General features: G+C 36.0%; 2 protein-coding genes, 1 long non-coding RNA gene and 1 other non-coding gene across 5 annotated transcripts; 3 read left to right on the top strand and 1 right to left on the bottom strand.

Moving 5' to 3' along the window:
• The first annotated feature begins 2,616 nt into the window (after positions 1–2,616).
• LOC107420476 (cysteine proteinase 15A) lies at positions 2,617–5,136 on the top strand. Its single transcript, XM_016029444.4, has 4 exons — positions 2,617–3,171; positions 3,289–3,408; positions 4,175–4,421; positions 4,632–5,136. Exons 1-4 carry the CDS (start codon positions 2,710–2,712, stop codon positions 4,898–4,900), a joined length of 1,098 nt encoding a protein of 365 aa, XP_015884930.1. The 5' UTR covers positions 2,617–2,709; the 3' UTR covers positions 4,901–5,136.
• On the bottom strand, positions 4,800–14,336 carry LOC107435487 (V-type proton ATPase subunit a3). Of its 2 annotated transcripts, none has more exons than XM_025067968.3 (19): positions 14,075–14,336; positions 13,687–13,836; positions 13,273–13,317; positions 11,930–12,052; positions 11,728–11,835; positions 11,421–11,531; positions 11,149–11,322; positions 10,744–10,881; positions 9,785–9,892; positions 9,485–9,592; positions 9,241–9,389; positions 8,432–8,585; positions 8,177–8,337; positions 7,872–8,078; positions 7,474–7,657; positions 7,308–7,391; positions 7,002–7,195; positions 6,583–6,642; positions 4,800–6,494 (listed from the first exon to the last, which is right to left on the bottom strand). In XM_025067968.3, the coding sequence occupies exons 2-19, from the start codon at positions 13,825–13,827 to the stop codon at positions 6,290–6,292; spliced, it is 2,454 nt and encodes an 817-aa protein (XP_024923736.3). In that variant the 5' UTR covers positions 13,828–13,836; positions 14,075–14,336; the 3' UTR covers positions 4,800–6,289. The 2 variants fall into 2 exon arrangements, with proteins under 2 accessions (XP_024923736.3, XP_015902596.3); XM_016047110.4 differs by having other exon boundaries at positions 13,687–13,845.
• TRNAE-CUC (transfer RNA glutamic acid (anticodon CUC)) lies at positions 5,673–5,745 on the top strand. Its single transcript has one exon. It is a non-coding gene; the product is annotated as a tRNA-Glu (tRNA).
• Positions 14,337–19,390: 5,054 nt separating the features above from the next.
• On the top strand, positions 19,391–19,849 carry LOC132803694 (uncharacterized). The gene is made up of 3 exons (XR_009638915.1): positions 19,391–19,438; positions 19,550–19,645; positions 19,726–19,849. It is a non-coding gene; the product is annotated as an uncharacterized LOC132803694 (long non-coding RNA).
• The last annotated feature ends 7,536 nt before the right edge of the window (positions 19,850–27,385 follow it).

A 27,385-nucleotide genomic window follows, 5' to 3' on the forward strand; every position in this document is an offset into this window, starting at 1 on the left:
ATACATGTTTAAATAATAAACTAAATATTTTTAATATTATAAATTTTACATAATTATAAAAATATCTCTTTTATAAATATAATAAATTTATTGCATATTATTATATTTTATATATTAAAATATATTCATTTATTGAATTTTATTAAATAATACTACAACCTAAATTTACAAATTATTATACCAGTACGTATCATATTGTGAAATTTTGGGAGGCTTAAAGCTAAGATTGCCTCCTTATTTCTGTAACATGCAGTAAAATTTTCCCAATGAGAGAAATGGCATCTAGAAGAGAAACAAATTATACTTGTAAATTGTAATGAATTTTTACATAAATATGATTGAGATTCTTCTTCTTATTATTATTACTTTCGAAAGAATTGAGATTCTTATCAAGTGCCGCCACAGGGGAAAAAAACTTGTACATAAATGGCTTCTCGTTAATTTCATTAAACGCCAAAGACATTTTGCAAAAACAGTTTTACTAGAACATATAAATATATATATATATTATCTAATACAGACTGCTTTTTTTAATATATATATATATATATATAATAAATACATACTTCTTTTTTTGTTTTTTTGGGTGAATATTTAATACAGACTCAATAACGATAGGAAACTAGCGTTGATATTATTTGATACCACAGATACAGGAGCGTTGATATTAATTAATACGACAGATACGGGCTAGACGTGGAGAAATAATGTCCTTCTATTGTTAATGTTGACATCCAAAAGATATTGATAAGATATTGTTCACTTCTTGGCTAAGGAAGGGTAATCTAATTTTGACTCGGAGTTTGTCATGGTTTATACTCACGCAAGTATAATATATATATATATATATATTCTGTTTTTCCATTACCAAATATATATATATATATATATATTTATCAACCATACTTTTATATCTCTAATCTCTTGTTTGGATTTTAGTATATCTCACTTTTCTTTTCTTTTATATTAAACCAAGAAAAGAAAGAGCGATGCTTTGGCTAAATATAAAAGAGAAATAGTTTATGCCTTCTAAATTCATAGCCAATATATACACATATTTGTGTTTTTGAAATATCAATGAAATAATATATTTTTATTTTTCAGTCATATGATATAATTTACAAATTTGAAAATTCGTTAAAATATACTTAGAAAATTCATTATAGTACATGAACCGAATACAAGAAAAATACCAAAAAGAAAAAACAGTACTTAGTTTTATATAACCGGTTATAATAATTATGGGATGGATGCTTTTAAGCGTTTTGTCTTTTGTGAATTAATTTTCTCACTATTATAAATTCGCATCTATCTATATCTACTACCTTACCTTCTCTTTTGACTTATTGGATAAGATATTTAAATTTGTTTCATAAAATCCTCGTAATTTTTGACAAGTATGATATTTCCATTTGAAAATGCTACAAAATAATCCTCACAATTCCACGTTTGTAAAAACATTATTTTAATATTGGTGAAGTCATCCATGATCTGTCTTTTTTTTTTTTTTTTTTTTTTTTTAAAAAAAAAACATATCCATGATCTGTCATTGGGCATCACTCTCACACCGTATAAATACTAGATGGTACATGAAAACCATCGTTATTTATGGTTTGATTTGATGTATATCGAAAATGTCGGTAAAACATTTTTAATGTGTCAATTTTACAAAAATTCTTAATTTCAATGGATACTCTATCGCATTTCAATTTTTATCTTTTTGTAATGCCACCTCTTTTTGTATAACGCTTTACATGCAAATCAAGTATATAGAAGCATCCAATGTCAATTGCAGTTTGTTGAATAAAAATAAATACAGTCTATTACATTTTTTTTTTTAAATAAAGTGTCAAATACAGTTGAATTGATTGTCTTCTTTTTTTTCTTTTTTTTTTTGGGCTAAATTTGAATTGATTGTCTTTAATATATAATGATGACAATTTTTACATATACAACATAAAAAAGGTAATATTGCAATAAAGGAACATTCTAAAGATAAATCCAACTTTTGTGCTCTTGAATCATTTTCAAATGAACCGCGCATTGTCACTTCAGCATATACAATTAAAATTATAAACTTAATAAGTTAGCAACCTATTTAAATTTGCCATGATATTTTGAAAATATTGTAGTAACATAGTGGAATAAGAAACTATAAAGGCATATACGCAAACATATTCACAATTTCCCCTTTCTTTTTTGTTTTTTTTAAAAAAAAAAGGTTGTGAATAATCAATCAAAGTGATTATACCTTGGGATAGAACTATAAGTAAAATCTGTCTTCAAAATCAATATATTTTTAAACATTTTGTTAAACGACTCCAAAATTATTTATATATGAGAAAAAAAAAGTAATAATAATTAAATAACAGGATCACAAAACAATAAAATTAATGAAATGAAAAAATAACATAAAATAAGGTTTTTAAAAAAAAGTTATAAGCCAAAAAAAAAAAAAAAAGGGGAAGGAGAAGCAAGCACCACTCTCTTTCCGTAAATCGTTTTCTAGCGCAACTTGCAGGAAGACCAACGAATTAAAAACCAAACACGCGTCGCGATGCTATTGCCAAAAGCCTTACCCGTAATTTTCCTGGAAGCAGCATGCGTGTTTGTTTTTTCTTCGGTTGATTAAAAAAGTGCCCTCTCATCCTCCAAAAAAATCTCACAGTGCTCTCCTCCTCCATCGAGTCCATTCCTATTTTCGCAGAAATGGACCGTCCTACTCTCTTCGCTTTCTTCCTTCTCTCCATCCTATCCTCTACGTTAGCCTCCACTGTTACTCCCAAAGAAAACAGCGACGATAACCTTCTGATTCGCCAAGTCGTATCGGACGGCGACGATGAGCTTCTCAACGCCGAGCACCACTTCTCCAGCTTCAAGAAAAGGTTCGGAAAGACCTACGCCTCTCAGGAGGAGCACGACTTCCGTTTCGCCATCTTTAAGGCTAACTTGCGCCGAGCCAAGCGCCACCAGAAGCTTGACCCCGGTGCCGTACACGGCGTCACAAAGTTCTCCGATCTTACTACCGGTGAGTTCCGCCGGAAGTTTCTTGGTCTCAGGCGTCTTCGTCTCCCCACCGATGCTCACAAAGCTCCGATCCTTCCTACCAACGACCTTCCAGCTGACTTCGATTGGCGCGATCATGGCGCTGTCACGCCGGTCAAAGATCAGGTACCGTGCACATATACGCAAACCGACGCTTGACCTTTTTTTTTTTTTTTTTGGTCTGTGTTTGTAAGAAATGTATAGTTACTTTCCTTTTTTATTGAACTGGTTTTCGGGAATTAGGGATCCTGCGGGTCGTGCTGGTCGTTTAGCACGACTGGAGCTTTGGAAGGAGCACATTTTCTAACGACAGGGGAGCTCGTGAGCCTGAGCGAGCAACAGCTTGTGGACTGTGATCACGAGGTTTCACTTGTTCCCTTTCTTTACGATTTCATTTTCATCATATGCCTCTATTTTAAGCTGGAGTTGAATGTGAAATTTGATTTTTATTAATTCCTTTTTGGGTTAAATAGAAATTAATCTCATCGAGTTTGACTAAAATGTGAAGGAAATCGCTTTGTATACTATCTTCTGTTATGAATTTGATAGTAAGTTTACTAAGAGACTGTTATGTTTAAGCGTCCAGTGTTGAATATATGTGGTTGATAACTTAATACTACCATTCGATCTAGTTTAGGAGTGGTATGCTTTCAAAGAGCGCAGGGCTGGTTTGATTTTTTTTTGTGATATTTATAACTACTTTATACTATTCAATTTCCTATTACCGTCTTATGGTATCTGATCTTTTATATTGGGGTTGATATTCTGTATGAACCTTTTCTGCTTTAAAAAGCAAGATTTGATTGGTTGACTGGTATATTCTTCAATGTAATAATATTTGATGCATGCTCAATTTATGCTCTTAATAAATGCAGTAACTTTATACATGAATATTTCTGGTACATGGTAAAGTTTTTAATTGTCTACATATTATGAACAAAGTTGTTCAATTGGTTTGACTTTTCGAAATTAAAAAATTAATGAATAAATAGACAAGTTAATATTAGTTTTGAGTTCTAACTTACTATTTTCTAAATTAATATGAGTTTCTAAGATACTATGTTAGTGTTAAAAGAAAAAACTGGAATCCTGGTATCTAATAGACAGCTCACATGCCTACCTTTTGCAGTGCGATCCAGAAGAATATGGTGCATGTGATGCAGGCTGTAATGGTGGGCTGATGACCACTGCCTTTGAGTACATACTCAAGGCTGGTGGAGTAGAGCGAGAGAAGGACTATCCTTACACTGGGACTGATCGTGGTTCCTGCAAATTTGACAAGAGCAAGATCGTTGCTTCTGTGTCTAACTTCAGTGTTGTGTCCCTTGATGAAGAACAAATTGCTGCAAATTTGGTGCAGAATGGCCCTCTTGCAGGTAGTTAGCTTCCCTAGAAACCTTGCAATGATTTTCTCTTTGAGGGGTGTGGGGAGTTTCTTGCTATTGGATTTTTCTAATGATTTTGCCAAATGTTTATCCAACAACTACTTATTTTCTTCGTACAATAAGGAAAGTAGTATGGTTAAAATTACTAGTTAGATTTACTTATACACTACTAATATAAATAATTGTTTTGCCTTGCTGCAGTTGGTATCAATGCAGTTTTCATGCAGACATACATAGGAGGAGTTTCTTGCCCATACATCTGTGGAAGGCATTTGGATCATGGGGTGCTTCTGGTGGGCTATGGATCTGCTGGCTTTGCACCAATCCGCTTGAAGGATAAACCTTACTGGATCATAAAGAATTCATGGGGAGCTAGTTGGGGAGAGGATGGATATTACAAAATCTGCAGAGGTCGCAATGTTTGTGGGGTGGACTCCATGGTCTCAACCGTAGCTGCTCTGCATAATTAATATGTCATTGAATTGTCATATCATTTAGTAAGTTGCTAGGGAAGTGGGGTATGAGCTATGTAAATATATAAAATGATGATACCTATTCAGATAGCTTCTTGATGTTCCCATAAGCAAACTTGTGATGCTTCTGGTGTTATCTGCAAGCTTATTCCATGGTTGTATGTTTCTTTATGATTGTACTATCCTTTGCTTGCTAAACTTTAATAGATAAACTATAAGTTAATGTTTAATAAGACACTTGTTTAATGCTGAGGAGTCTAGTAATTGTCGTTTAATATGCTGTAAACAGGATTTTCATAACTCTTAGAGTTTTTGGTAGATTCTTGTCAGGAGAACTAGAAGCCTTGGTGTTCAACAGTTGTAGAAACTGATTGGTATATAGAATCAGACTGGTTATATGGAATTGTGTTCGCTCATTTTTGTTGACATAGTTCAGCGCTCTTTTTTTGGTGCTTTATCAGTAAGGTGGCTTGCGTTTGGCGAGGAAGGATAATTCAACCTAGCAGCAGCGACCTAATATTAACTTCAATTTCTCCATTTAAGATAATCTTGATTATTGATCCAACATAGGAACGACAACAATAAATAATGATATTGATATAGGAATCAAAACTTAGAAAAACAAGAAATAAAAATAATTATAATAAAAAAAGGTGAGATATTGCACGTGTCCATTGTAGACGATGTACCACTATGAGAATTAACTGGAGGAAACAAGTCGTAGACGATGCCAATTTTTTTAAGTTTTAGCATAATCCAATTGCACGTTTCCGTTGTAGTCTAGTTGGTCAGGATATTCGGCTCTCACCCGAAAGACCCGGGTTCAAGTCCCGGCAACGGAACGTTTTTATTTTTTCAAAAAGACAATCTAGAAATCGCCCAACCATAGAATCCATGGCAGAATTTGCCCAACTATAGAATTTTTGGGATAAAGAATTAAGCCAATAATGGTGTTCCCTGGCTAAAAAAATAATCATCGCAACCACTGATGTTTTTCTTTGAAAAGAAATAATTAACTGAGAAGTCTGGAACCCCATTTTTTTAACAGTCTGTTGTTCCTACGTCTCAAAATTGCATAGAAATAAAGGACATGAAGAATGTGAAAGGAAAAAGTTACTAAAAATAGAGTTACTAGAAGTAATGAATACCAGAACCCGGTATTTCATTATTCTTTGAAAGTTTCAATTGTATGAGTTACAAACTACAATACAACAACATCAATTTGTCATATGAAAATAATTGAATGCATATTACAACTCTCCATCTTCACAAGATTGCAACCGAGGGCAAATGTAAGAATTGCCGTGTTTCTCTACTTAAAGCTAACCTAATATGATCAAATTTTGTTTAGTATATTAATTATGAACAAACGTTTTATGTATTGTATCATTCCTCCTCTTCAGCAACTAATGCAAATGAAAAAGGGTAGAACTTGTAACCATTTCCCTCATAGAACTTGTTTTGGAACTCCACCCAGTGAAGCCTTAGGGCATGAAGAAATGCACTTAGTGTTTCCATTACTAGCAGAACACCAACGGTTGCGAATACAAAAACAACTATTCCGATAATTAGAACTATGACATTATTGAACCTGCAGTAATTCACAAGATAAATACTCTGCTTTTGTTGAAATCTCAAAGTCATTTTAATGACAGAAACAATTTGACCAAATATCTTACCCCCAGGCTAGAAGAAGAACCTTGTCATAAAATACACTCGACAACTCTGAATGAGCTAGGCTGAATGAAGTAAAAAATGAGACAAACCAGATGATCAATAATATAATATGGCAAAGTGGCAGAGGCTTCGTATTTTTAAGAACATGCTTAAATAAATGGAGACATGCAGTCTAAAGGCATGGATAACCTCTTAAATCAGAGATAGTTTCAGCTGTATTTGTATGTAGTGCATTAAATAAATTTATTATGTATCCAACATATTATCTAGCAATGAAAATTGGCAGGATCATACATTTATATAACACTTATGTTTTCAGAAAGCACAAGTGTTCAATGCTGTCTTTACCTGCTTTGCATGTTTTTGATGCCTATTTTTCAGATATGATGCCATGGAATGATACAAGTTGTTAGCCACCTACCTGAGGGCCCATAGACGTAGATATGAAGCTGTATTTGATACTGCTCCAAGAACAAATTCTATTGTATGTATGAGTTGGTGTACAATGACCTCACTGAACTCAAATTCCTCGTGTCCATGGGAACCATGATGTGGATCCTCATCAAGAGGGTCATCAGTGCTGTCTAGTAGAGCATAAGACCGACCTTGGTGCCTCTACAGAAACAGGTTATGGAGAGATGTTAAAGATTAGAAGAAGAACTAAAAGCTCCCAGCACAAATGGAATATACTGAACATATAAAGGCATGAACAAAATTTCGATCTTACTTCCTCGTGCTGCTTCCTCAAGAGAAAAGGTTTTGGAAACAGCATCCATGGTACAGCAACAAGAGCCAAGAATAGTAACAGAAGCTGGAAATAAAACATGGAAAGCTTTCAAAACAGTTCATCACAGCATGAAATAATTTTGGCATTAAAAAGAAAAGGATTAAACCTGAAAGAATTTTTGACCAAAGAAAAGTTGATTTTCACCCAGATCATCAGTAGGACTCAGGAACATGTATATCATAATATGATACAAATCAGCTTGTGACCCAGTGCACCATTTCACAATTATGAGGAGAGAAAGGTAGCCAAACAAGCTGTTTAAAAATATCATCTGGGGGACAAATTGGTACCTGAGCAATCCACAGCCAATTAGATGCATTAAGAGTCAATTCTAGGAAATCAACTCATAAAAATTAAAAACATCCCTTCATGAAGTCAAGGATAGCCATGCAAATAATATTAACAATATCACAATAATATTCTAGAAGCTCTATAAGAGAATGAGACAGTGGGAGAGCAGTTTAACTAGTTGCTCCATACTTAGGTGTGGTAAACATAGCTTACCAGATATTTAATTTATCATCAAAGAATTTTGCGTTAAAGTAACTCATTATAATTCCAAGATTCATCTGGGCTACTCCAAGAAGGATTGACATCTTCATCTTCAATGAGTTAAGAAATGGTAACTCGCTCCTGGATCCATGCCATTTGGGGTCCACACCAAATGGGTAAGTGTCATGTGCCTTAATCAAACCTGCTGTAGTAGCATCCCTACAACCAAATCATTTAATAAATAAAACCAAAACAACAACAAAGTATAAATTGCTTGAGCAGAAAAAATAATATATTGCATATTCAGCAATCGATACCTGCAGGAAGGGTCACGGCATTCATAAGCTGACTTTCCAAATAATTCAAAGGGAACCGAAAAAAATTCGTTATATATTAATCCTGTGTAGATTGAGAACAGTGCCATCATCAAAATAACATAACGACCACCAAATGTCATTTCTACAATGTCCCCGAGTTTCTGTTGTTAACAAAATCAAGTAAGCTGAACTATCCGAGAATATAATAAATGCAAACATCCATTACCAATTACCAGCGAGCCATGCAACAATTACCTGATTGGAAAATTTCTTTTCCCTGATTATGAAATAAAGTGTTGCGAGCAACAAGCAAATACCATGACCCCAATCACCAAACATTACAGCGAAAAGGAAAGGAAATGTGATAACAGTATATACACCGGGATTTGCTTCCTGATACTTGGCAACCCTGCAATGGTATTGCAGTAGTTCAGTTATTCTACAAATGATCCCTTTGGGGGGAAAAAAAAAACCAAAAAAGAAGTTAAACAGTTAAAAAAGAAACATATAGTCGGTGACCATACATCAATTCGATGTGTGTTTGCAGCTTGGAAAATGGATAGCAACACAAGAAATAGTTAGGCTTTCCAACATTATATAAATCATTTTAGTAAATTTCTCCAACATCAAAAGGTAGTCATTAGAGACAATTTAATATAACTACAATTCACCAACTGGCACATCACAATACGTCATTATAATTCATGTTACAAACTGAGACCATGAAAGGTGCACAAGGAATAAGGAAAACAAGTTATCATATAGAGAGAGAAAAAGAAAAAAGAACAGATTTTATTTTTTATCCTGTATTTATGACATGAGAACATTACGGTCCAGTAAATAGGCGTTGTGCAGGATATAGCATCATCATTAACTTCAACCTCCATTCTCTCTTTCAATACATCAAGTTATTTGCACTCATCACATTTCCTTTCTCCTATTTACTTCTAACCATTCAAATAAAAAGTCCTTTGTTTATTGGGACATTCCATCAATCCCATCTTATAATCATACCAAATATGTTGCTAGTTTGAGTAAAGGAGACATCATTCAAGTTGACTCACCCATATGCATCTACAATCTCTTGAAAAGCAGAAGTGAATTTGTTTGTACGGAAATAGGTAGGTGGTGATTCCTTTGTCTGCAAGACCTGGAATATGGCCCCAACTTGAGAGTTGCTGTCAAACGTTGCTTGTTGCAATGTACTTTGAATCTGCCAAAATCAAATTAATGACACATTCATGCCAAAATTCTTTTTTAGATACACTACAATGTCCAGAAAATAAACTAAACAGAGTAAGGAAAAACCTGTTTTGAAGCAAAAACAGGACACCAACCCTCAGCAACAAGACACTTCTTAGTCACATCAAAGCTGAGCATGTTTAAAGTATGATAAATGGACTTTTCCTTCTTCACCTATTGCGTTGATAGGAATAAACTTCAGTCCTTATACATAATTAAATTTGCATAATTGCATATGTAAGATGACTAATCTCCATATTCCCATGCATTCACAATGATGACCACACATAACAAGAAAAAGTAGATATATGTGCATGCTTTAGCAACAAAGGATTTAGAATATCAAATGAAGAAACAAAAACAAACCAGAAAGTTCCACTGCTCATACTCATAGCCAATTGTCTGTAACAAATTGCTTCGGTGCAGCACTCCAGCATCGATTGTAGTCTTCAGCTCAGAAAGTTTTCCAGAGACCTAGATATTGAAGTGGTTAGAGAATTCAGATTATGTAGTAACTTATTTCCAAGTGGAAGAAAAAAAAAAAACTCAAAAGTCCACCAAATTGACCAGACAAATAACAAGAATTTGGACTAAGCTAAGAATCCAACATGGTTGATTTCATCACAACTAAATTTCATCTACCTGCTTATTGGAATAGACAAATTCCAAACTGTAAACAAATATTATTCTTATATCTTAAATAATTTGTGACAACTTCCCTTCTCAGCTGCTTTATACTGCCAGAAGATCCTTCCATTATACATGCTTTATAGGGGAGAATATCATAAATGAATTTGACATATGCTTTACAGGGGAGAATATCACAAATGAATTTGACATAGGTCATCCTTATTTTACCACAAATAAAAAACAGAATCTTATGTGCCCAACCACCTTATACAATCATAAGTCTGGCCCATACCAACTAAGCTGTCTTCTTATGATAAAATTCACACCATTTTCATTTGAAAGATTAAGGAACCCTGCAATGTGAATAATCTACCCAATCTAAACGCACAAACCAATTCAATTGATATTTAGTCAACAAGAACATTTCATAACGTAAAGGCACTAAAGAAGCAAATAATGTATAAACATGATCGAAGAGTCAGCAGGAAAATCAAAATATAAGATATGAATATGATTCCCATGATACCAAGCTTTTAAAAAAAAAAAAAAAAAAAAAAAAAAAAAAAAAAAAAAAAAAAAAAAAAAAAAAGAAAGAAAAGGAAAGAGAAAAACAAAGCAAGCAAAACAGAATCTAAGAAATTGCCATATCCTGAACATGATGGCAGGCTGAATCCCCAAAATACAAAACCATATACCTCTGTAATCATCTGGAATTGTTTGCCTAGATCATCTGCAAATGGGTAACGGTTTGCTCCAAAGGCTTCACATATTTTTATAATCTTGTTCTTTGCCCTCTCTCCAGAAAAGAAGATGACAAACACATTTTTCTCCACCTAAAAAAATAATTCATTTTCCAAATAAAAAAAAAGGTTTTTTTAAAAAACATAATATTAAACATATACATGTATTAGATATATCACGCATATAAATTAGTTTTACACTGGATGAAGAGATCATTATTTACCAAAAAAAAAAGAATGAAGATATCATCACCATACTTTCAGTCAAAACAAGATTAGAGGAAAAAGAACGTTTGTAAAAACCACCTATTCACATAAAATTGGGAAGAATATTAACAATGAAAATTTACAAGTATTAACCTTCTCTCCCGAGATGGGATCCATGACAGGATCATCAACTACAGCTTGCTTCAAAAACACATTACCCCTGGTTGCACGAAATAGGATTCTTTCAAAGGCCATTGATTTATGCCTTGCAACAAGACCGCTGATATACCCAAGCCTAACTTGCTTGGTCGGATCAGTTGTCATTTCCTACATAAAATGAATCCCTATGCATCATGCTGATAAGAAAAACTGAAAAAATATCAATTGAAACTAGAAAAGGAAACATAATGACTGCAAAAGCATACTTGTTCAATTAATAATGGACTGTCAATGGATCCTTCGCCATTGTGCTGCCCTTCAAATTCTCTCTGATGAGCTGCAGCACTACTTTGAGCTGAAGAGAAAAACTCACCAGCCTGAAATGAAAAAACAGAGTTGTGATTTACTAGATGATTAAAATGATTTCTTAAGCCAAAAGTAATCATGCTAATTGATCTGGTGTATAATGGTCCACAAGAAACTTTTTTCTCTCTAAGAATTAAAAGATTTCTTCTTGAGTCAAAGCAACAAAGTTTTTACTAAAATGAGACGAAGCAACAAAATTAGCCATACCTTCTGGAGAACAAGTTTATATTCTAATAGCTCAGTATAAGTGCGGTGTAGCTTTTCATTGTTAGCATTAATTTCTAGCAGATCAGCCTCAAGTTCACCCAGTTTATTCTGCACAGCAAAATTTTGAGGGGATGCCAATGTTATTTCATTATTAACATGACAAGTTGAAAATCCAAAGGACCATATCAAAATATGTATTGACCTCTAAATCATCAAGATCAACATTGCTGCTTGTTCCAGCCCTTGACGAGGGTGACAAACCAGCCTTCATCATTTGCTCCCTGAAGAAACGTAGTTTGCGAGCCATTTCTCCACATCTTTTTATCTGCATGGTATATTTTATAAATATATATCACACAAAAACAAAATTCAAAAGATCTTCACATTTTCATTATTCAAATTTAACCAAAAAGAATTTGAGAATAACCTACAAAATCATGGAAACTGTAATATGGCTTTCCAACAATCAAGTTATGTAAAATGGGATCCACATGGCAAAATGCATGTATTGCAATCGACAAGCAAAAGTAGTGAACACCCATGGTAATAATTTTCCCCATCATGGTTCAAAATCTACCTAATTTATCAAGCAGCTAAAATATGAATGGGATTAGGACCAATTAAGAAAACAAGCATCAGAGCACATGAGTGTCAATAAAGGGAGACTTCCTAATAGTTGGGGGCACATGATGAATCCTTGCAAAAATGACACTGTGCAATATCATATAATATACAAAAGCTTGTTCATTTAAACAACCAGGAAATTGTGTTTTCAATTATGTTATATACAAAGAATATGGTTCATGTCAGTTATAACATTTTCTGTTTTAGTTATGTTATAATTTTACTGTGGAAAACAAAATGAAAATAGCAGTGAGTTTGTAAGCTCTTTGAACAATTAAGAAAACTCTAAAACTATGCTTGAAATAAATCGCTAAATACAAGAAAGAGCTTCACATGCTAATCCAATGTTTATTTTGGACCCTAGGGTTATAAAACTAGTTAGGCACAATATAAGATTTATAATCAACTGGATTCTCTGCTCAATGTGAAGAGCGGCACCATTCGCTAGTATTAATATAAAGGTGAAGAATTGGCAGGGAGGTTGGTGTAAATCCCTAAAACCAAAGTCTTTTAAGGTACCTACCTAGACTACCTAGGCCGAAAACAACCTCTTAGGGACAGAAATTTCACAATGCATTGAAATGATAATATACTCCACTCTAAGATCTCTTCCTATATCTTGACCCTAGACCAACTGTCAATTCTAATAAATCTTGTAGATAATAACTACCAGTAAACACCACTGTTGGAGTTAAACCATTACATGTTCCGTGCACAGACTACAGAGTCAAGCAAATTGAGAAATTAAATACTGAATAATCATGATATAATTTTCCTTCAAGATACACTTTTCCCTAACGTTTTCCTAATTATTTGTAGCTATTAGTTATAAATCGCAAGCGAAGAAAATTGAAGTGATGGATCCCTCATTAGCTCAACAATTACAATAACAATAACAAATATGGGGCATAATATACGCACCTGACCAGCATAGGTCCGCTGGAACGGGCTCTTTTCCGCATTGAGCTGTATAAAATAAATAAATAAAAATAAAAAATAAAAAGTTTGTAACTCAGAGAATCCACACCAAGATAACACTACATAGTTACTACGTATAATTACATAAAAATAAACACAAAAAAACTCTCTCTCAATTATTATTAGTATTTCGTAGATCCAAAAAGTTAGATTCATATTTTGACAGATTTAGTATGCTTCAGATTATCCTAATCGATCAACAAGTCTTCGATCATACAATTTCCTCTCCGCAACTATCATACAAGCCAAGATTTCCCAAACTAAAAAAAAAAAAAAAATCAGAAACAAAAATTTGCAGTTTAAAATAAAATTAAACAGCAATGGAGAAGAATTAAAGGATATGAACGAGCTTTTTACATCAATGAATTGGAAAAGACCAAGTTCGCCGAGGTAGGAAACCGTGAGGTAAGCTGATTCCATGGGAATGATGAGCTGTGCCAATTGCATTGGCTCCGAACGTAGCAGATCCATCGTCGGATAACACCTTTCCTCCTCCATATCTTCCTTCTTCAATATCTATATCACGAAAGTATATAAATACAAAATATAATATCCATATACACACAAATCTGTTTCATATATATGTATATAAGAAATTGTATTATGTATCTAAGAAATTGTATTATATGCATGTACAGGCGTCGGAGCCTGATCGGAGAGAGAATGAAGATGGAGATCGGAAATTTCAGGCTCCGAATATGCTTCGGAGAGATTTTAGAATTCAATTGTTGTCCGTACAGCGTACCTAACTTTAACGAATGCTTCCAGTCCGCGGGTTCAAATATGGTTTCTTCGGTATGCCGTCGTTTTTGGTAAATTATTATTCTTCGTGGTTTCTGTGTCGTGTGCACGACGCAGCTTTAGGCTTCAGGCACAAGCACCAGCAAAGTTTGACCCACCTGCGAAAGTGCGAAATGCACCGGTTGGCTGTTGCATTTTTAGCTTTTTTAAATGGCTGCTTAAAAATATGCTCTATTTCTCTCCGCGTCACCGTCACTGTCCGTACGTTTGAATGAACGGTAACGATTTCAGAATCTTTTTTTTTTTTGGGGGGGGGGGGGTTGCATGTTCAGAGAATCTTCGGAACGACGAATGGGATTTGTTGGAGGCAGGCCCAGTCAGTCGATTTGGCCCAATACCCTTATAGGACCGAGTTTCATGAATTTTGTCCTTTCAATTTAATTTTTTTTTTATCTACCCCTTAATATCCTTTATAATTTTCAAATAAAAAATAATTACTTACATATTTTCTTATTTTTAAAACCAAACAAAAATCAACTGTTCCTTTTCTAAACGTCTTTACACTTTCATACAAATACAAAAATACAAAAAAAGCAAACAAACGGCTTTATACATGAACACACAAATACAAACAACCAAACCGAAGCTGTCATGGAAAAGCCAAACATTAGGATCTCATCTCAGCACAGGGAATAAGGTAATTGGTTGAATCTTTTTCTTTATTTGTTTCCGTGGGACCGGTGTGGGTTGTTTTTGTGTGGATTTGGCTTTATGTTTATTTCTTTCGTTGCCGTGGAGTGAGTTTTTATTTATAATTTTTGTGTTTATATTTTTTGAAGATTTAGGATAGATTGATATTGGGCATTAGTAGGAAATGAAGAGAGGAAAAAAATGGGACCGGTTTGGCCTTGATCGGTGGCCGGAGGTGGAAGAAATAACCCGGTGAAGAATCGGGTCGGTACTGGTTTAGGCAGGTTTATTTTTTGAAGATTTAGGATAGATTGATATTGGGCATTAGTAGGAAATGAAGAGAGGAAAAAAATGGGACCGGTTTGGCCTTGATCGGTGGCCGGAGGTGGAAGAAATAACCGGGTCAAGAATCGGGTCGGTGCTGGTTTAGGCGGGTTCGGGTCGACCCGGACAAGAGTTGAAGATGGATTGAACGACATGTTGTCTGGGATGAACGACACCCAGACGACACGTCGTTTTTTAATTTTTTTTTTTAATTTTTTTAAAAAATATTTTTTTTGGGTATAGATATATATATAGAATTGAAGATAAGAGAAAGAGAGAGAGAGAGAGAGAGAGAGAGAGAGAGAGAGAGAGAGAGAGAGAGAGAGAGAGAGAGAGAGAGAGAGAGAGAGAGAGAGAGAGAGAAATTAATTAGAGAAAAAATGAGAGAAATACTTTATGATTATTTTTTTTGGGTATTTTTTGGGAAAGAATGAGAGAAAGAGAGAGAGAGAGAGAGAGAGAGAGAGAGAGAGAGAGAGAGAGAAATTAATAGTAATTCATAAAGGAATGTAATACCGTCAAGAATTCCCTATTAGATTTTTTTCCTTGTATTCATATACAAAATAATGAAATATATTATGAATTTTGTGTCACAAATATGTATGAAAACTAGGATGCCGTTTATTTGATCCAAAAAGCATAAAAGCATCCTGTCTAGATAAAGGTAATATGTTTTAACGGTTATTGACTAAGACCAAAAGGACCCTTACAAGCAGCAACATCAACATACCCATCCTTTCCACAAATTCCAACACATGCTGAAACCCTTAAATTACCATAATATATATATATCAGAGAGAGAGAGAGAGAGAGAGAGAGAGAGAGAGAGAGAGAGAGAGCAAAAAGACGCCGACTACTAGAAGACTGCACTTTGTTCTACAAATAAATAGAAAAGAAAAAATGCTTATACATGTCAAAACTCTCCAATGGGGAATAAACTGTACAGTATCAAAGTGCTCTTCCTCTGCTAGCTGATGCTATTGCTATGGATATGTTAAAACTAAAACCTCTCAAGTGTGCATATAATCACAAGAAGCACCCTTCTTGCAATGACCACTCTCATGATACTTGCAAACTCTCTGTCCCTTAAACGGAGGCCTTGAAGAATCTCCCCCTCCCCCTCCCCCTCCATTACCAAACGATGACTGCCTGTTCCAAGGTTTATTACCCCCACCATAACCAGAATCCCCACCTCTATCCCTCTGATTTGAGTATCTATCTGCATTATGATTCCGTTCGCTTCCCCATTTCCCTTGGTTCCCTGTTGGTGCGCCCTAACCCGGATTTGGATTTCCTGGTGGTGGCCCTTGACCAGGAGAAAAGAGAAAAATACTTTATGATTAATTAGAATTGAAGTTGAGAATTCCAGAGTTAGTACTTTCTAAAGGTATATATATATATATATATATATAGAGAGAGAGAGAGAGAGAGAGAGAAGATCGATGCATAAAATTTTAGGTACATGGTTAGCTAGAAGCAAACACGCAAACACTTTATCCCCAAAAAAGAAAAAAAGAAAAAATTAAAGAAGAAGAAGATAGAAAGATTTAGATGGCATCCACACTGCTATACATTAAATGTTCAGTAAATGTTATGGCATGCACAATATCCTTAGGAAGAGAGCGTATGAAATTGAGAATTGCGGATATTTATACATGTATGTATACATAGTTGACAATGTTGTTAAAGGTAGATAAAAGTTTATTAATGTTGTCAATGTACATTTGTAGGTTGTACTTTATAATGGCACCAAAGAGGAACTTGCGACGTCAACCAAAGAAGGGAGTTAAGAAGGTGGAAAGTAAGAGACGCGGTGGTAGCACAGCAGCAGCACCCGACTCTAAGCGTCAACGTACTACTAGGCAGAAATCCAAATCTGAGACGGAAAGCACCAAACTACGAGGGCACGTTCCACTTTCCTCTCCCCCATCTGATATGGTAAGTTTTATATTCATTTATGTTGTTTTGTGCGGTAAATGATAAGACATGTGACAGTATTTATTCATGAATGTGAAAACTGAAGAAAAACTTCACCCGATGGCCATCGGTAATTGCCGATAGGCCATCGGGCTTTTTTTTTAGTTCATTGTAGGTTGATTACCGATAGTTTCATCGGTAATTACCACTTGTGCAAAAATGTGAACCCATATGTCTTAAGATTTAGTTGGAAATTATTATTATCAAGTTAGGGTGGAAAAATAGGGTATGATTAAATCGTTGATGTCAGTTCCATTTATGTAATTCATATTGCAGCCCATCGATGCTCCAAAGGAACGGATGTTGCAGGATGCCGATATAAATAAAGGTAGGGCACATTCATTCGGGAATCCAATAGGGGCGAACAAAGTAATTACAAGTGTCCTCACAAGTGAGCAGCTCGAAAAGTATAGACAAACATGTTTTGGACACTTACTTGACATGAAGAACCTCCGGTTCTCTGGTCAGTTAGTGCATCACTTGCTTTGCAAACAAGTTGAGTCCAACAATCCAGAAGTACTGGAGTTTAACTTCGGCGGATCTGCAGTGCGGTTTACGAAGTGGGAATTCGCACTCATCAGTGGGTTAAAGTTTTGTAGGTACCCTTCGATGTATGATATGCAAATTTCCAAAGGAAATGAGCTACGCACGAGGTTGCTAGATGACAGGAGTGACTTGAAACCGCCTGAACTAGAACGACTATTCAAGGATACACTTTTTGTGGATGATTGGGATGCTGTTAGAATTGCGTTACTATATTTCTTAGTTCATGGTGTACTCGGAATGGATCCGAAGGTTCAAATAAAAAAAAAATTCATTGATTTGGTTGCTGATCTCGACGTATTTAATTCCTACCCTTGGGGCATTCTGAGCTACAAGGAGACGATCAACTCATTCCACAATGCATTCCAGCAACGAGGACGAGGATGTGCAGTAAAGAATATATCACAGTATTATGACCTAAAAGGTTTTCCATTGGTGTTTCAGGTACGGTAATATATTTAATACATGTAGCGTTTACTTAAAATTTATATTTAATAACCTATAATTTGTATTTTATAGGTGTGGGGGTTTGAAGCAATCCCTGATTTTGGTAACCAATTTGCCGACCGGTTGGAAACCCGTTGTCCGAGGATCCTTGGATGGCATACTCCAAGGCAACCGAACCATTTTGCTGTCCATAATTGGTTCTCCTCCAATAGCAATGTAAGGCATATTTTGTTTAGACTACATGGTACGACTACATTCAAGTTACATTACCATAGTCAGTTTCCAAATTAACTTTTTTGTCCTTTCTTCATTGCATGTAGTATGTTGTGCACTGGACGTTAGATGCTACCGATGAGGAGAAGACTATGGATTACTGGCGAACAATAGCAGTTGACATACATGAAGTTCGCTACACGTCACCTCCAATTGTAGCACCAATAGTTGGCGCTAAAGATGTTAGCGCTAAAGATGTGTCCAAAGCTGAGGAGCATTCTAGTGGCCCTCCAGATGCTAACTTCAGGGTATGCAATTGTTACTTGCACGCAAATTTGTATTTCATATGTTGTACTAATATATGTTGACTTATGTTTTGGATATTGATATTGATTAGCTTGCTTGCTTGGAGGCAAAAGTTGATGAATTAAATAAAGAGATGGCAGCGTTAAGGAAGATGCTTAGTTCTGTTATTGACCAACAAAAGCATCAGGTATCATTTAGACAACTTAGTATACTTTACTTTAGTGCTTCAGCATTATTAAATTACATATTGTAATTCAGCAATTATTTTTTGTTAGAGTTTGGGAACTGCAAAAATAATCATTGTGTTTTGCAGGCCGAGCATCATATGCATAGCCATTCACCGTCATCTTCGGTTAGACCATCATCCCCTGTGGCACCGTCTGTTGGAGAGCAAGCTGAAGAATTTGATGCACCCATAGACGGTTCCAATGGTAGGAAGGAGGATGATGATTGTACTACACCGTTTGAGCCTATCGTACCTGGAGGACCCTATGTGGAGGATTCCTAGGCTTTGGTGCCATATCGGCCTTTGCATTTCGGGTGGGATATCGGTGCTTCAGCTGACAGTCCACATCATGACCAATCAGCTGAGATTGAGGTGGAAGATCGGAAGCATAACGTTGGTGATACAAGCCGATTCGGTCAAGTTTACCACCAGTCACATCACGTCATCTCTCCTTACACCGACCCGTGTAAAAAGAAGGTCAAATTTAATCTTACTCGACCTATTGATGCATCAAAGGAGAGGGCGTTCGATGAGTGGTATAGGGTGGCATCGAAGGAAGCAACCGTGTGTACATCTTATATGACGGTGGGAAATGAATTTTTTGCTGAGCTACTGACCGATGAAGGATGGTTGAATTCCGATGTAAGTTATATGTTTTATGTTCATGCAAAATCATTGTGGTCCTATGTTTGGAATGATGTTTTATTTATCACCTCGCACTTGTTACTTATTTCCTTTAATGTGGTTTTGTAGCATATTGACACTATTTTGTATTTCATACGAAAAAGGCGGTTTGATAATGAGAAGATGTTCACCAACACCTGTGCCATATTAGACGTGTTATTTTGGGTAAGATGATGGGATGTTACTGCGTTGCTTAATGTTATATTGATGATATTTTATATTGTATATATTTCATTATTTGGCAGTCATCCATCAAAGGGCGTTATCCCATATGGAGGGCATCTCGTAGCACATATTCATGTGATGCGACCCTTTGTAACTATGTGCGTGGGAGGTCACCCAAACCTAGCGTGTCGTGGCGGATATGTGATTATGTAAGTCCATACATATATTGAAAAAAATTCTCACTAAGTTTCCCATTTTGTGGATAATGAGGTTATGTTCTAATTTGCAGGTGTACATCCCCGTCAACAATGGAGGCACGCATTGGTTGGCAGCATGTGTGGACTTGAAGGCCCGGCATATTGATTTATACGATCCAAATATGGGAAATAAATATGTCCAGAATAGAGAGTTGAAGAATGCGGAATGCCTTACGTATATGCTGCCTTACCTATTGAGGGATGGGGGATATTACGGGAAGAATCCGGACGTGTCTCCCACTTTAGATCCATTCACGATGACCATGATCAAAGATGCACCCCGCCAAGATAATGGGTATGAATGTGTTGTCATTTCAAACAACTTGTATTGCTGCTGTTTTTTATTGTGGTTACGTGTGAAAATACACGTAGTTGGTTTTCATTAATGCTAATCATTAATGCTATTCTGCAGGGGTGATTGTGGCGTCTACGCTCTGAAATTTATTGAATACATGAGTAGTGAGGAGAACCCTTCATTTGATCCGCAAGACATTATGTTTTTTAGAAAAAAATATGCTGTTGATTTGTACTTTAATAAACTTTCAATGTAGATCGTATGTTTAATGTTATGACGGTCTATACTAATGTTATACTAATGTTATCTTAATATGTTGAACCTATCTTTACTAATGACAACCGTTGAAAAAAAAAGATAAAAGATAAAAGATAAAAAAAACCCTCGGTTGTGGTAAAAATTAAAGGAAAGATGATTATCGATGGTGCATCGATAATTTCCGATTCACCATCGGTAATTACAGAAACGCTTTTTCGTAACCAACAAATAAACCCTGGAAAAATTACTGACGGTTTCGTCGGTAATTTCCGAATGTGTACAGTCCATCAAGTTTTTCCAATTTGTTGGGCCCCACAAGTTCCATAATGTGTGTTGAATGCAAAAACATGGCAAATAGGGATTCTAAAATTATAATAAGTGGAGAAAATCCCAAAATTTAATAAATGTGTATCACATTTTGCCAAAAAATGGGATGTCTGTTCACCCTCCGTAATTCCCGAGGAAAACGTCGGTAACAGCCAAATTCCCTCCGAAAATTACCGATTTTTTCGTCGGTAATTCCCAAGGGTGTACAGTCCATCACATTTTACATATATTTTGGGCCCCACAAGTTCCATAACGAGTGTTAAAGCAAAAACATGCAAAACAGGGATTCTAAAATTGTACTAAGGAGAGAAAATCCCAAAATTTCATAAAAGTATATCAAATTTTGCAAAAAACTTGATGACTGTTCACCCTCTGGAAAAATTACCGACAGTTTCGTCGGTAATTCCTGAAGGTGTACAGTACGTATTATTTTGCCAATTTTTTTTACCCCACAAGGCCCCTAAAGTGTGTTGAATGAAAAAACATGCAAAAAAGGGATTCTATAATTGTACTAAGGAGAGAAAATCCCAAAATTTAATAAAAGTGTATCAAAGTTTGCAAAAAATAAGCAAACTGTTCACCCTCGGTAATTTCCGAGGAAATCGTCGGGAAACTACAAATGCCCTCTGGAAAAATTACCGACAGTTTCGTCGGTAATTCCCGAGGGTGTACAGTACGTATTATTTTGCCAATTTTTTTTACCCCACAAGGCCCCTAAGGTGTGTTGAATGAAAAAACATGCAAAAAAGGGATTCTATAATTGTCCTAAGGAGAGAAAATCCCAAAATTTAATAAAAGTGTATCAAAATTTGTAAAAAATAAGTAAACTGTTCACCCTCGGTAATTCCCAACGAAATCGTCGGGAAACTACAAATGCCCTCTGGAAAAATTACCGACCGTTTCGTCGGTAATTCCCGAGGGTGTACAGTACGTATTATTTTGCCAATTTTTTTTACCCCATAAGGCCCCTAAGGTGTGTTGAATGAAAAAACATGCAAAACAGGGATTCTATAATTGTACTAAGGAGAGAAAATCCCAAAATTTAATAAAAGTGTATCAAAGTTTGCAAAAAATAAGTAAATTGTTCACCCTCGGTAATTCCCGAGGAAATCGTCGGGAAACTACAAATGCCCTCTGGAAAAATTACCAACAGTTTCATCGGTAATTCCCGAGGGTGTACAGTACGTATTATTTTGCCAATTTTTTTTACCCTACAAGGCCCCTAAGGTGTGTTGAATGAAAAAACATGGAAAACATGGTTTCTATAATTGTACTAAGGAGAGAAAATCCCAAAATTTAATAAAAGTGTATCAAAGTTTGCAAAAAATAAGCTAACTGTTCACCCTCGGTAATTTCCAACGAAATCGTCGAGAAACTACAAATGCCCTCTGGAAAAATTACCAACAGTTTCGTCGGTAATTCCCGAGGGTCTACAGTTCGTCATATTTTGCTATTTTTTTGGGCCCCACAAGGCCCCTAAGGTGTGTTGAATGCAAAAACATGCAAAATTTGGATTCTATAATTGTACTAAGGAGAGGAAATCCCAAAATTTCATAAAAGCATATCAAATTTTGCAAAAAAATGACAACTGTTCACCCTCGGTAATTCCAGAGGAAATCGTCGATAATCCCAAAAAAACCCTCGGGAAAATTACCGATTGTTTCGTCGGTAATTACCGAGGGTGTACAGTACATCAAATATTCCAGAGGTTATTACGGACGAAATATCATGCACTGTGCACCCTCGGGAATTACCGATGAAATCGTCGTTAATTTTTCCAGCGGGCATTTGTAGTTTCCCGACGATTTCGTCGGAAATTACCGAGGGTGAACAGTTAGCTTATTTTTTGCAAACTTTGATACACTTTTATTAAATTTTGGGATTTTCTCTCCTTAGTACAATTATAGAATCCATGTTTTCCATGTTTTTTCATTCAACACACCTTAGAGGCCTTGTGGGGTAAAAAAAATTGGCAAAATAATACGTACTGTACACCCTTGAGAATTACCGACGAAATCGTCGGTAATTTTTCCAGCGGGCATTTGTAGTTTCTCGACGATTTCGTCGGGAATTACTGAGGGTGAACAGTTAGCTTATTTTTTGCAAACTTTGATACACTTTTATTAAATTTTGGAATTTTCTCTCCTTAGTAAAATTATAGAATCCATGTTTTCCATGTTTTTTCATTCAACACACCTTAGGGGCCTTGTGGGGTAAAAACAATTGGCAAAATAATACGTACTGTACACCCTCGGGAATTACCGACGAAACTGTCGGTAATTTTTCCAGAGGGCATTTGTAGTTTCCCGAAGATTTCGTCGGGAATTACCGAGGGTGAACAGTTTACTTATTTTTTGCAAACTTTGATACACTTTTATTAAATTTTGGGATTTTCTCTCCTTAGTACAATTATAGAATCCCTTTTTTGCATGTTTTTTCATTCAACACACCTTAGGGGCCTTGTGGGATAAAAAAAATTGGCAAAATAATACGTACTGTACACCCTCGGGAATTACCGACGAAACTGTCGGTAATTTTTCCAGAGGGCATTTGTAGTTTCTAGACGATTTCCTCGGGAATTACCGAGGGTGAACAGTTTACTTATTTTTTGCAAACTTTGATACACTTTTATTAAATTTTGGGATTTTCTCTCCTTAGTACAATTATAGAATCCATGTTTTCCATGTTTTTTCATTCAACACACCTTAGGGGCCTTGTGGGGTAAAAAAATTGGCAAAATATTACGTACTGTACACCCTCAGGAATTACCGACGAAACTGTCGGTAATTTTTCCAGAGGGTATTTGTAGTTTACCGACGATTTCCTCGGGAATTACCGATGGTGAACAGTCATCAATTTTTTTGAAAAATTGGATACACTTTTATTAAATTTTGAGATTTTCTCTCCGTAGTACAATTATAGAATCCCTGTTTTGCATGTTTTTGCATTCAACACACCTTAAGGGCCTTGTGGGGTCCAAAAAATTGGTAAAATAATATGTACTGTATACCCTTGGGAATTACCGACGAAACTGTCGGTAAATTTTCCAGAGGGAATTTGTAGTTTCCAGACGATTTCCTCGGGAATTACCGAGGGTGAACAGTTTACTTATTTTTTGCAAACTTTGATACACTTTTATTAAATTTTGGGATTTTCTCTCCTTAGTACAATTATAGAATCCATGTTTTCCATGTTTTTTCATTCAACACACCTTAGGGGCCTTGTGGGGTAAAAAAAATTGGCAAAATATTACGTACTGTACACCCTCAGGAATTACTGACGAAACTGTCGGTAATTTTTCCAGAGGGTATTTGTAGTTTACCGACGATTTCCTCGGGAATTACCGATGGTGAACAGTCATCAATTTTTTTGAAAAATTGGATACACTTTTATTAAATTTGGGGATTTTCTCTCCGTAGTACAATTATAGAATCCCTGTTTTGCATGTTTTTGCATTCAACACACCTTAAGGGCCTTGTGGGGTCCAAAAAATTGGTAAAATAATATGTACTGTACACCCTTGGGAATTACCGACGAAACTGTCGGTAAATTTTCCAGAGGGAATTTAGGTGTTACCGACGATTTCCTCGGGAATTCCCGAGGGTGAACAGCCATCAATGTTTTTGCAAAATTGGATACACTTTTATTAAATTTTGGGATTTTCTCTCTGTAGTACAATTATAGAATCCCTATTTTGTATGTTTTTGCATTCAACACACCTTAGGGGCCTTGTGGGGTCCAAAAAATTGGTAAAATAATATGTACTGTACACCCTCGAGAATTACCGACGAAACTATCGGTAAATTTTCCAGAGGGAATTCAGGGGTTACCGACGATTTCCTCGGGAATTACCGAGCGTGAACAGTTATAAGTTTTGTTGCAAAATTTGATACACTTTAATAATGCTACATTTAGCATGTTATTGGTTGGAACACACATGATTGAAGTTGCAGGATGGAATTGTTTTGAGTCTTTTACGACGGTGTACAAATGTCAATTACCGATGATGCATTAGTCATTACCATTGGGCAGTAATATCATCCATGCAATAGTAAGAAACATACAAACAACTGAACCAAAAATTGAAGACGGAATGATATGTTATCAAAACAATACGACAGATGAATTTGACAATAAAGGAACACATAAAGCCAACGTCTATTATGCCAAAACACATGTTACGCGTTTGACCAACTAATTGCATTCCTGACTACATTTCATACACACGCATACCACATAACATGGCCTCATTGTCTGAATATAGCATCATGCGATTGATGGGAGTTCGTTTTAGTGGTGCTGTTGGTTGTTAGTGCTATCAAGAGGTACGGCGGCGGAGCATGATCGGCTGGTGTGACCAACCTGTTTGCACCTCCCGCATCTATATTGATGACGCTCCTCTCCTTGAGATTAAATCCTCTTCTTTCTCGGTCTTCCTGACTGTTTGCCAATTTGAGGTGGAAGTACAACCTGGTTTATGACATCATCTGGAGCATGCCACTGACATTTATCTCCAAATGGATATATGGTTTCCGAATATGCATAACGGAGTGAGTCAACTGAGTAATGCGCCGAGCAAAGGAAATATGGAGAAATATGTCGATGCTTACATGCTGCAATTGCATGGACACAAGGAAATCCATCAATGTCAAATTCCTTGCATGAGCACGCCTTATTTTCTAAGTTAACAACTCCAACGAACATGCCATGGCCAACAACTTGAAACTCATATAAGTTCATTGGCATAACACGTAAGCCTCTGCCATTATTTGAGCGGTCCTGCAAGATTTTTTCCAACCAATTAGTAACAGGAGTTTGCATTGCAGCAGCGTTAGTTCGACGTTCATACCACCACCTTTGCAAGACATCATGAATGTGATCTAGTAATGGCAAAACAGGTTTATCCCTAGCATCAATAAGCACAAAGTTCATGCTTTCTGCATTGTTAGTTGTCATTATGTTGTATCTATTGCCCGGAAAATGTGATCTAGCCCATTTTGAAGGACTTGCATCCTTGAGATATTGTACAGCTTCAATACTAACCCCTTCTAAAACCTGCATGGCCTTATCAAAATCCTCAACAATATATGCTCTAGCTGCATCATTAAAAGTTGATATAATCGCGTTGACATTACCTTTAAACTTCTTAGCACGTAAATTTGTACCAAGATGATATGTGCAGTGGCCATGGTGATTATTAGGGAAAACTGTACGTATTGCTTTTGCAATGCTCTTGTGTCTATTCGATATAAAAGCTATATTCGGATCATCCCCAAATGCTTCTTTAAAGCTCTCAAAAAACCATGTGTAAGCCGCATCCGTCTCCCCAGGGCCTATTCCATAAGCAAGTGGATAAATTTGATTGTTCCCATCCAAACATGATGCAATATATAACAAACCTCTATATCTATTCTTCAGGGTAGTTCCATTGACAGCTACGACTCTCCGCATATGCTGGAACCCTCTAATGCTAGCTCCAAGTGCCATGAAAAAATATAAAAATCTGTTTTGATCATCAGTTTCAATTCGAGTAAACGTGCCCGGATTTTTGCTCTTCAAAACGTGACTCCATAAAGGAAGTTTTGCATATGAATCTTCTGGCGTGCCCCACAAACCCGATAGTGCAACTTCCTTAGCGGCCCATGCTTTGTTGTAGCTTATGTTTACTCCGTAATTAGAGCGAATGTCATGCACGATATTTCAAGGTTTGTATTGCCTTGAAATCCCATTAAACATTGGCTGGATGATGTCTCCGATAACTGAACTTGTTACTTGACGATGATCCCTTTTCATGATATTTAAAGAGCAAATATGCTCATCTTTGAAGGCCCTAATCATGAAGGCCTCTGTATTATCACCATGTAGTTTGGTAGCACGCATTCGCCACACGCAATTGTCGTTTGCACATACAACCTTATATCGGACTCTATCCGACTTCTTGACCTTGAATTCAAAATTTCTCCTTAGTGCATAAAGACTAATCTTCTTCTGTATCACATTCTTACTCGCAAAGATTTGGTTGATTCGAATGATTTCATGGGCATTGACGGATGAGAAGCGATGGTTGACCCTACGTTCAGCCATGGTTGCCGTCGAATCCTGTCGAATGTCCAAATGATTTTCGGTACAAGAGAGGCAAGCACATCATCATTCACATTATCAATTGGAGTACTACCATAAGGAGACTCACCATGTCGACTATCACCAGCTGAAAGTCCCGAATGTTGGGTCCAACAAATGTCTCATAACCCATCTTCACTACGATCAGTGTTGACCTCAACCTCAAATTGTTCATCTTGATCATAATCATGTCCACGATATTCATTCAAATCATTAATTTTGAAGTGCTCGTTATCATGATCATGTTCCGCAGATTGCACATTGTTTTCACATATTTGATTTTCAGAGAATCCAGGTTGAGTTTCCGGCACATGAATTTCGGTCGCTGGGGACTGCATGTCGGCATCAGAGGTACAAGTAGCTATCTCGGGAACTGCAGATAGTGGGGCAATAGTCGTAAATCCTGAACTTGTAGGTATCCTATTCACCACACATCCAGCAGTATCAATACTCTTTGGAACCCTGGATAACACATCAACAATA

Source organism: Ziziphus jujuba, chromosome 5, assembly GCF_031755915.1.
Source record: "Ziziphus jujuba cultivar Dongzao chromosome 5, ASM3175591v1".
Taxonomy (NCBI): Eukaryota; Viridiplantae; Streptophyta; class Magnoliopsida; order Rosales; family Rhamnaceae; genus Ziziphus; species Ziziphus jujuba.

Coding starts and splice junctions, on each gene's coding strand:
- LOC107435487 (XM_025067968.3), bottom strand. CDS start 13,827: ATGGAGGAGGAAAGGTGTTATCCGACGATGGATCTGCTACGTTCGGAG. Junction 10,882..11,148: donor ATCCCATCTCGGGAGAGAAG/GTTAATACTTGT, acceptor TTATTTTTTTAG/GTGGAGAAAAATGTGTTTGT. Junction 8,338..8,431: donor AAAAGAAATTTTCCAATCAG/GTAATTGTTGCA, acceptor TGTTAACAACAG/AAACTCGGGGACATTGTAGA.
- LOC107420476 (XM_016029444.4), top strand. CDS start 2,710: ATGGACCGTCCTACTCTCTTCGCTTTCTTCCTTCTCTCCATCCTATCC. Junction 3,172..3,288: donor TCACGCCGGTCAAAGATCAG/GTACCGTGCACA, acceptor TTCGGGAATTAG/GGATCCTGCGGGTCGTGCTG. Junction 3,409..4,174: donor TTGTGGACTGTGATCACGAG/GTTTCACTTGTT, acceptor TACCTTTTGCAG/TGCGATCCAGAAGAATATGG.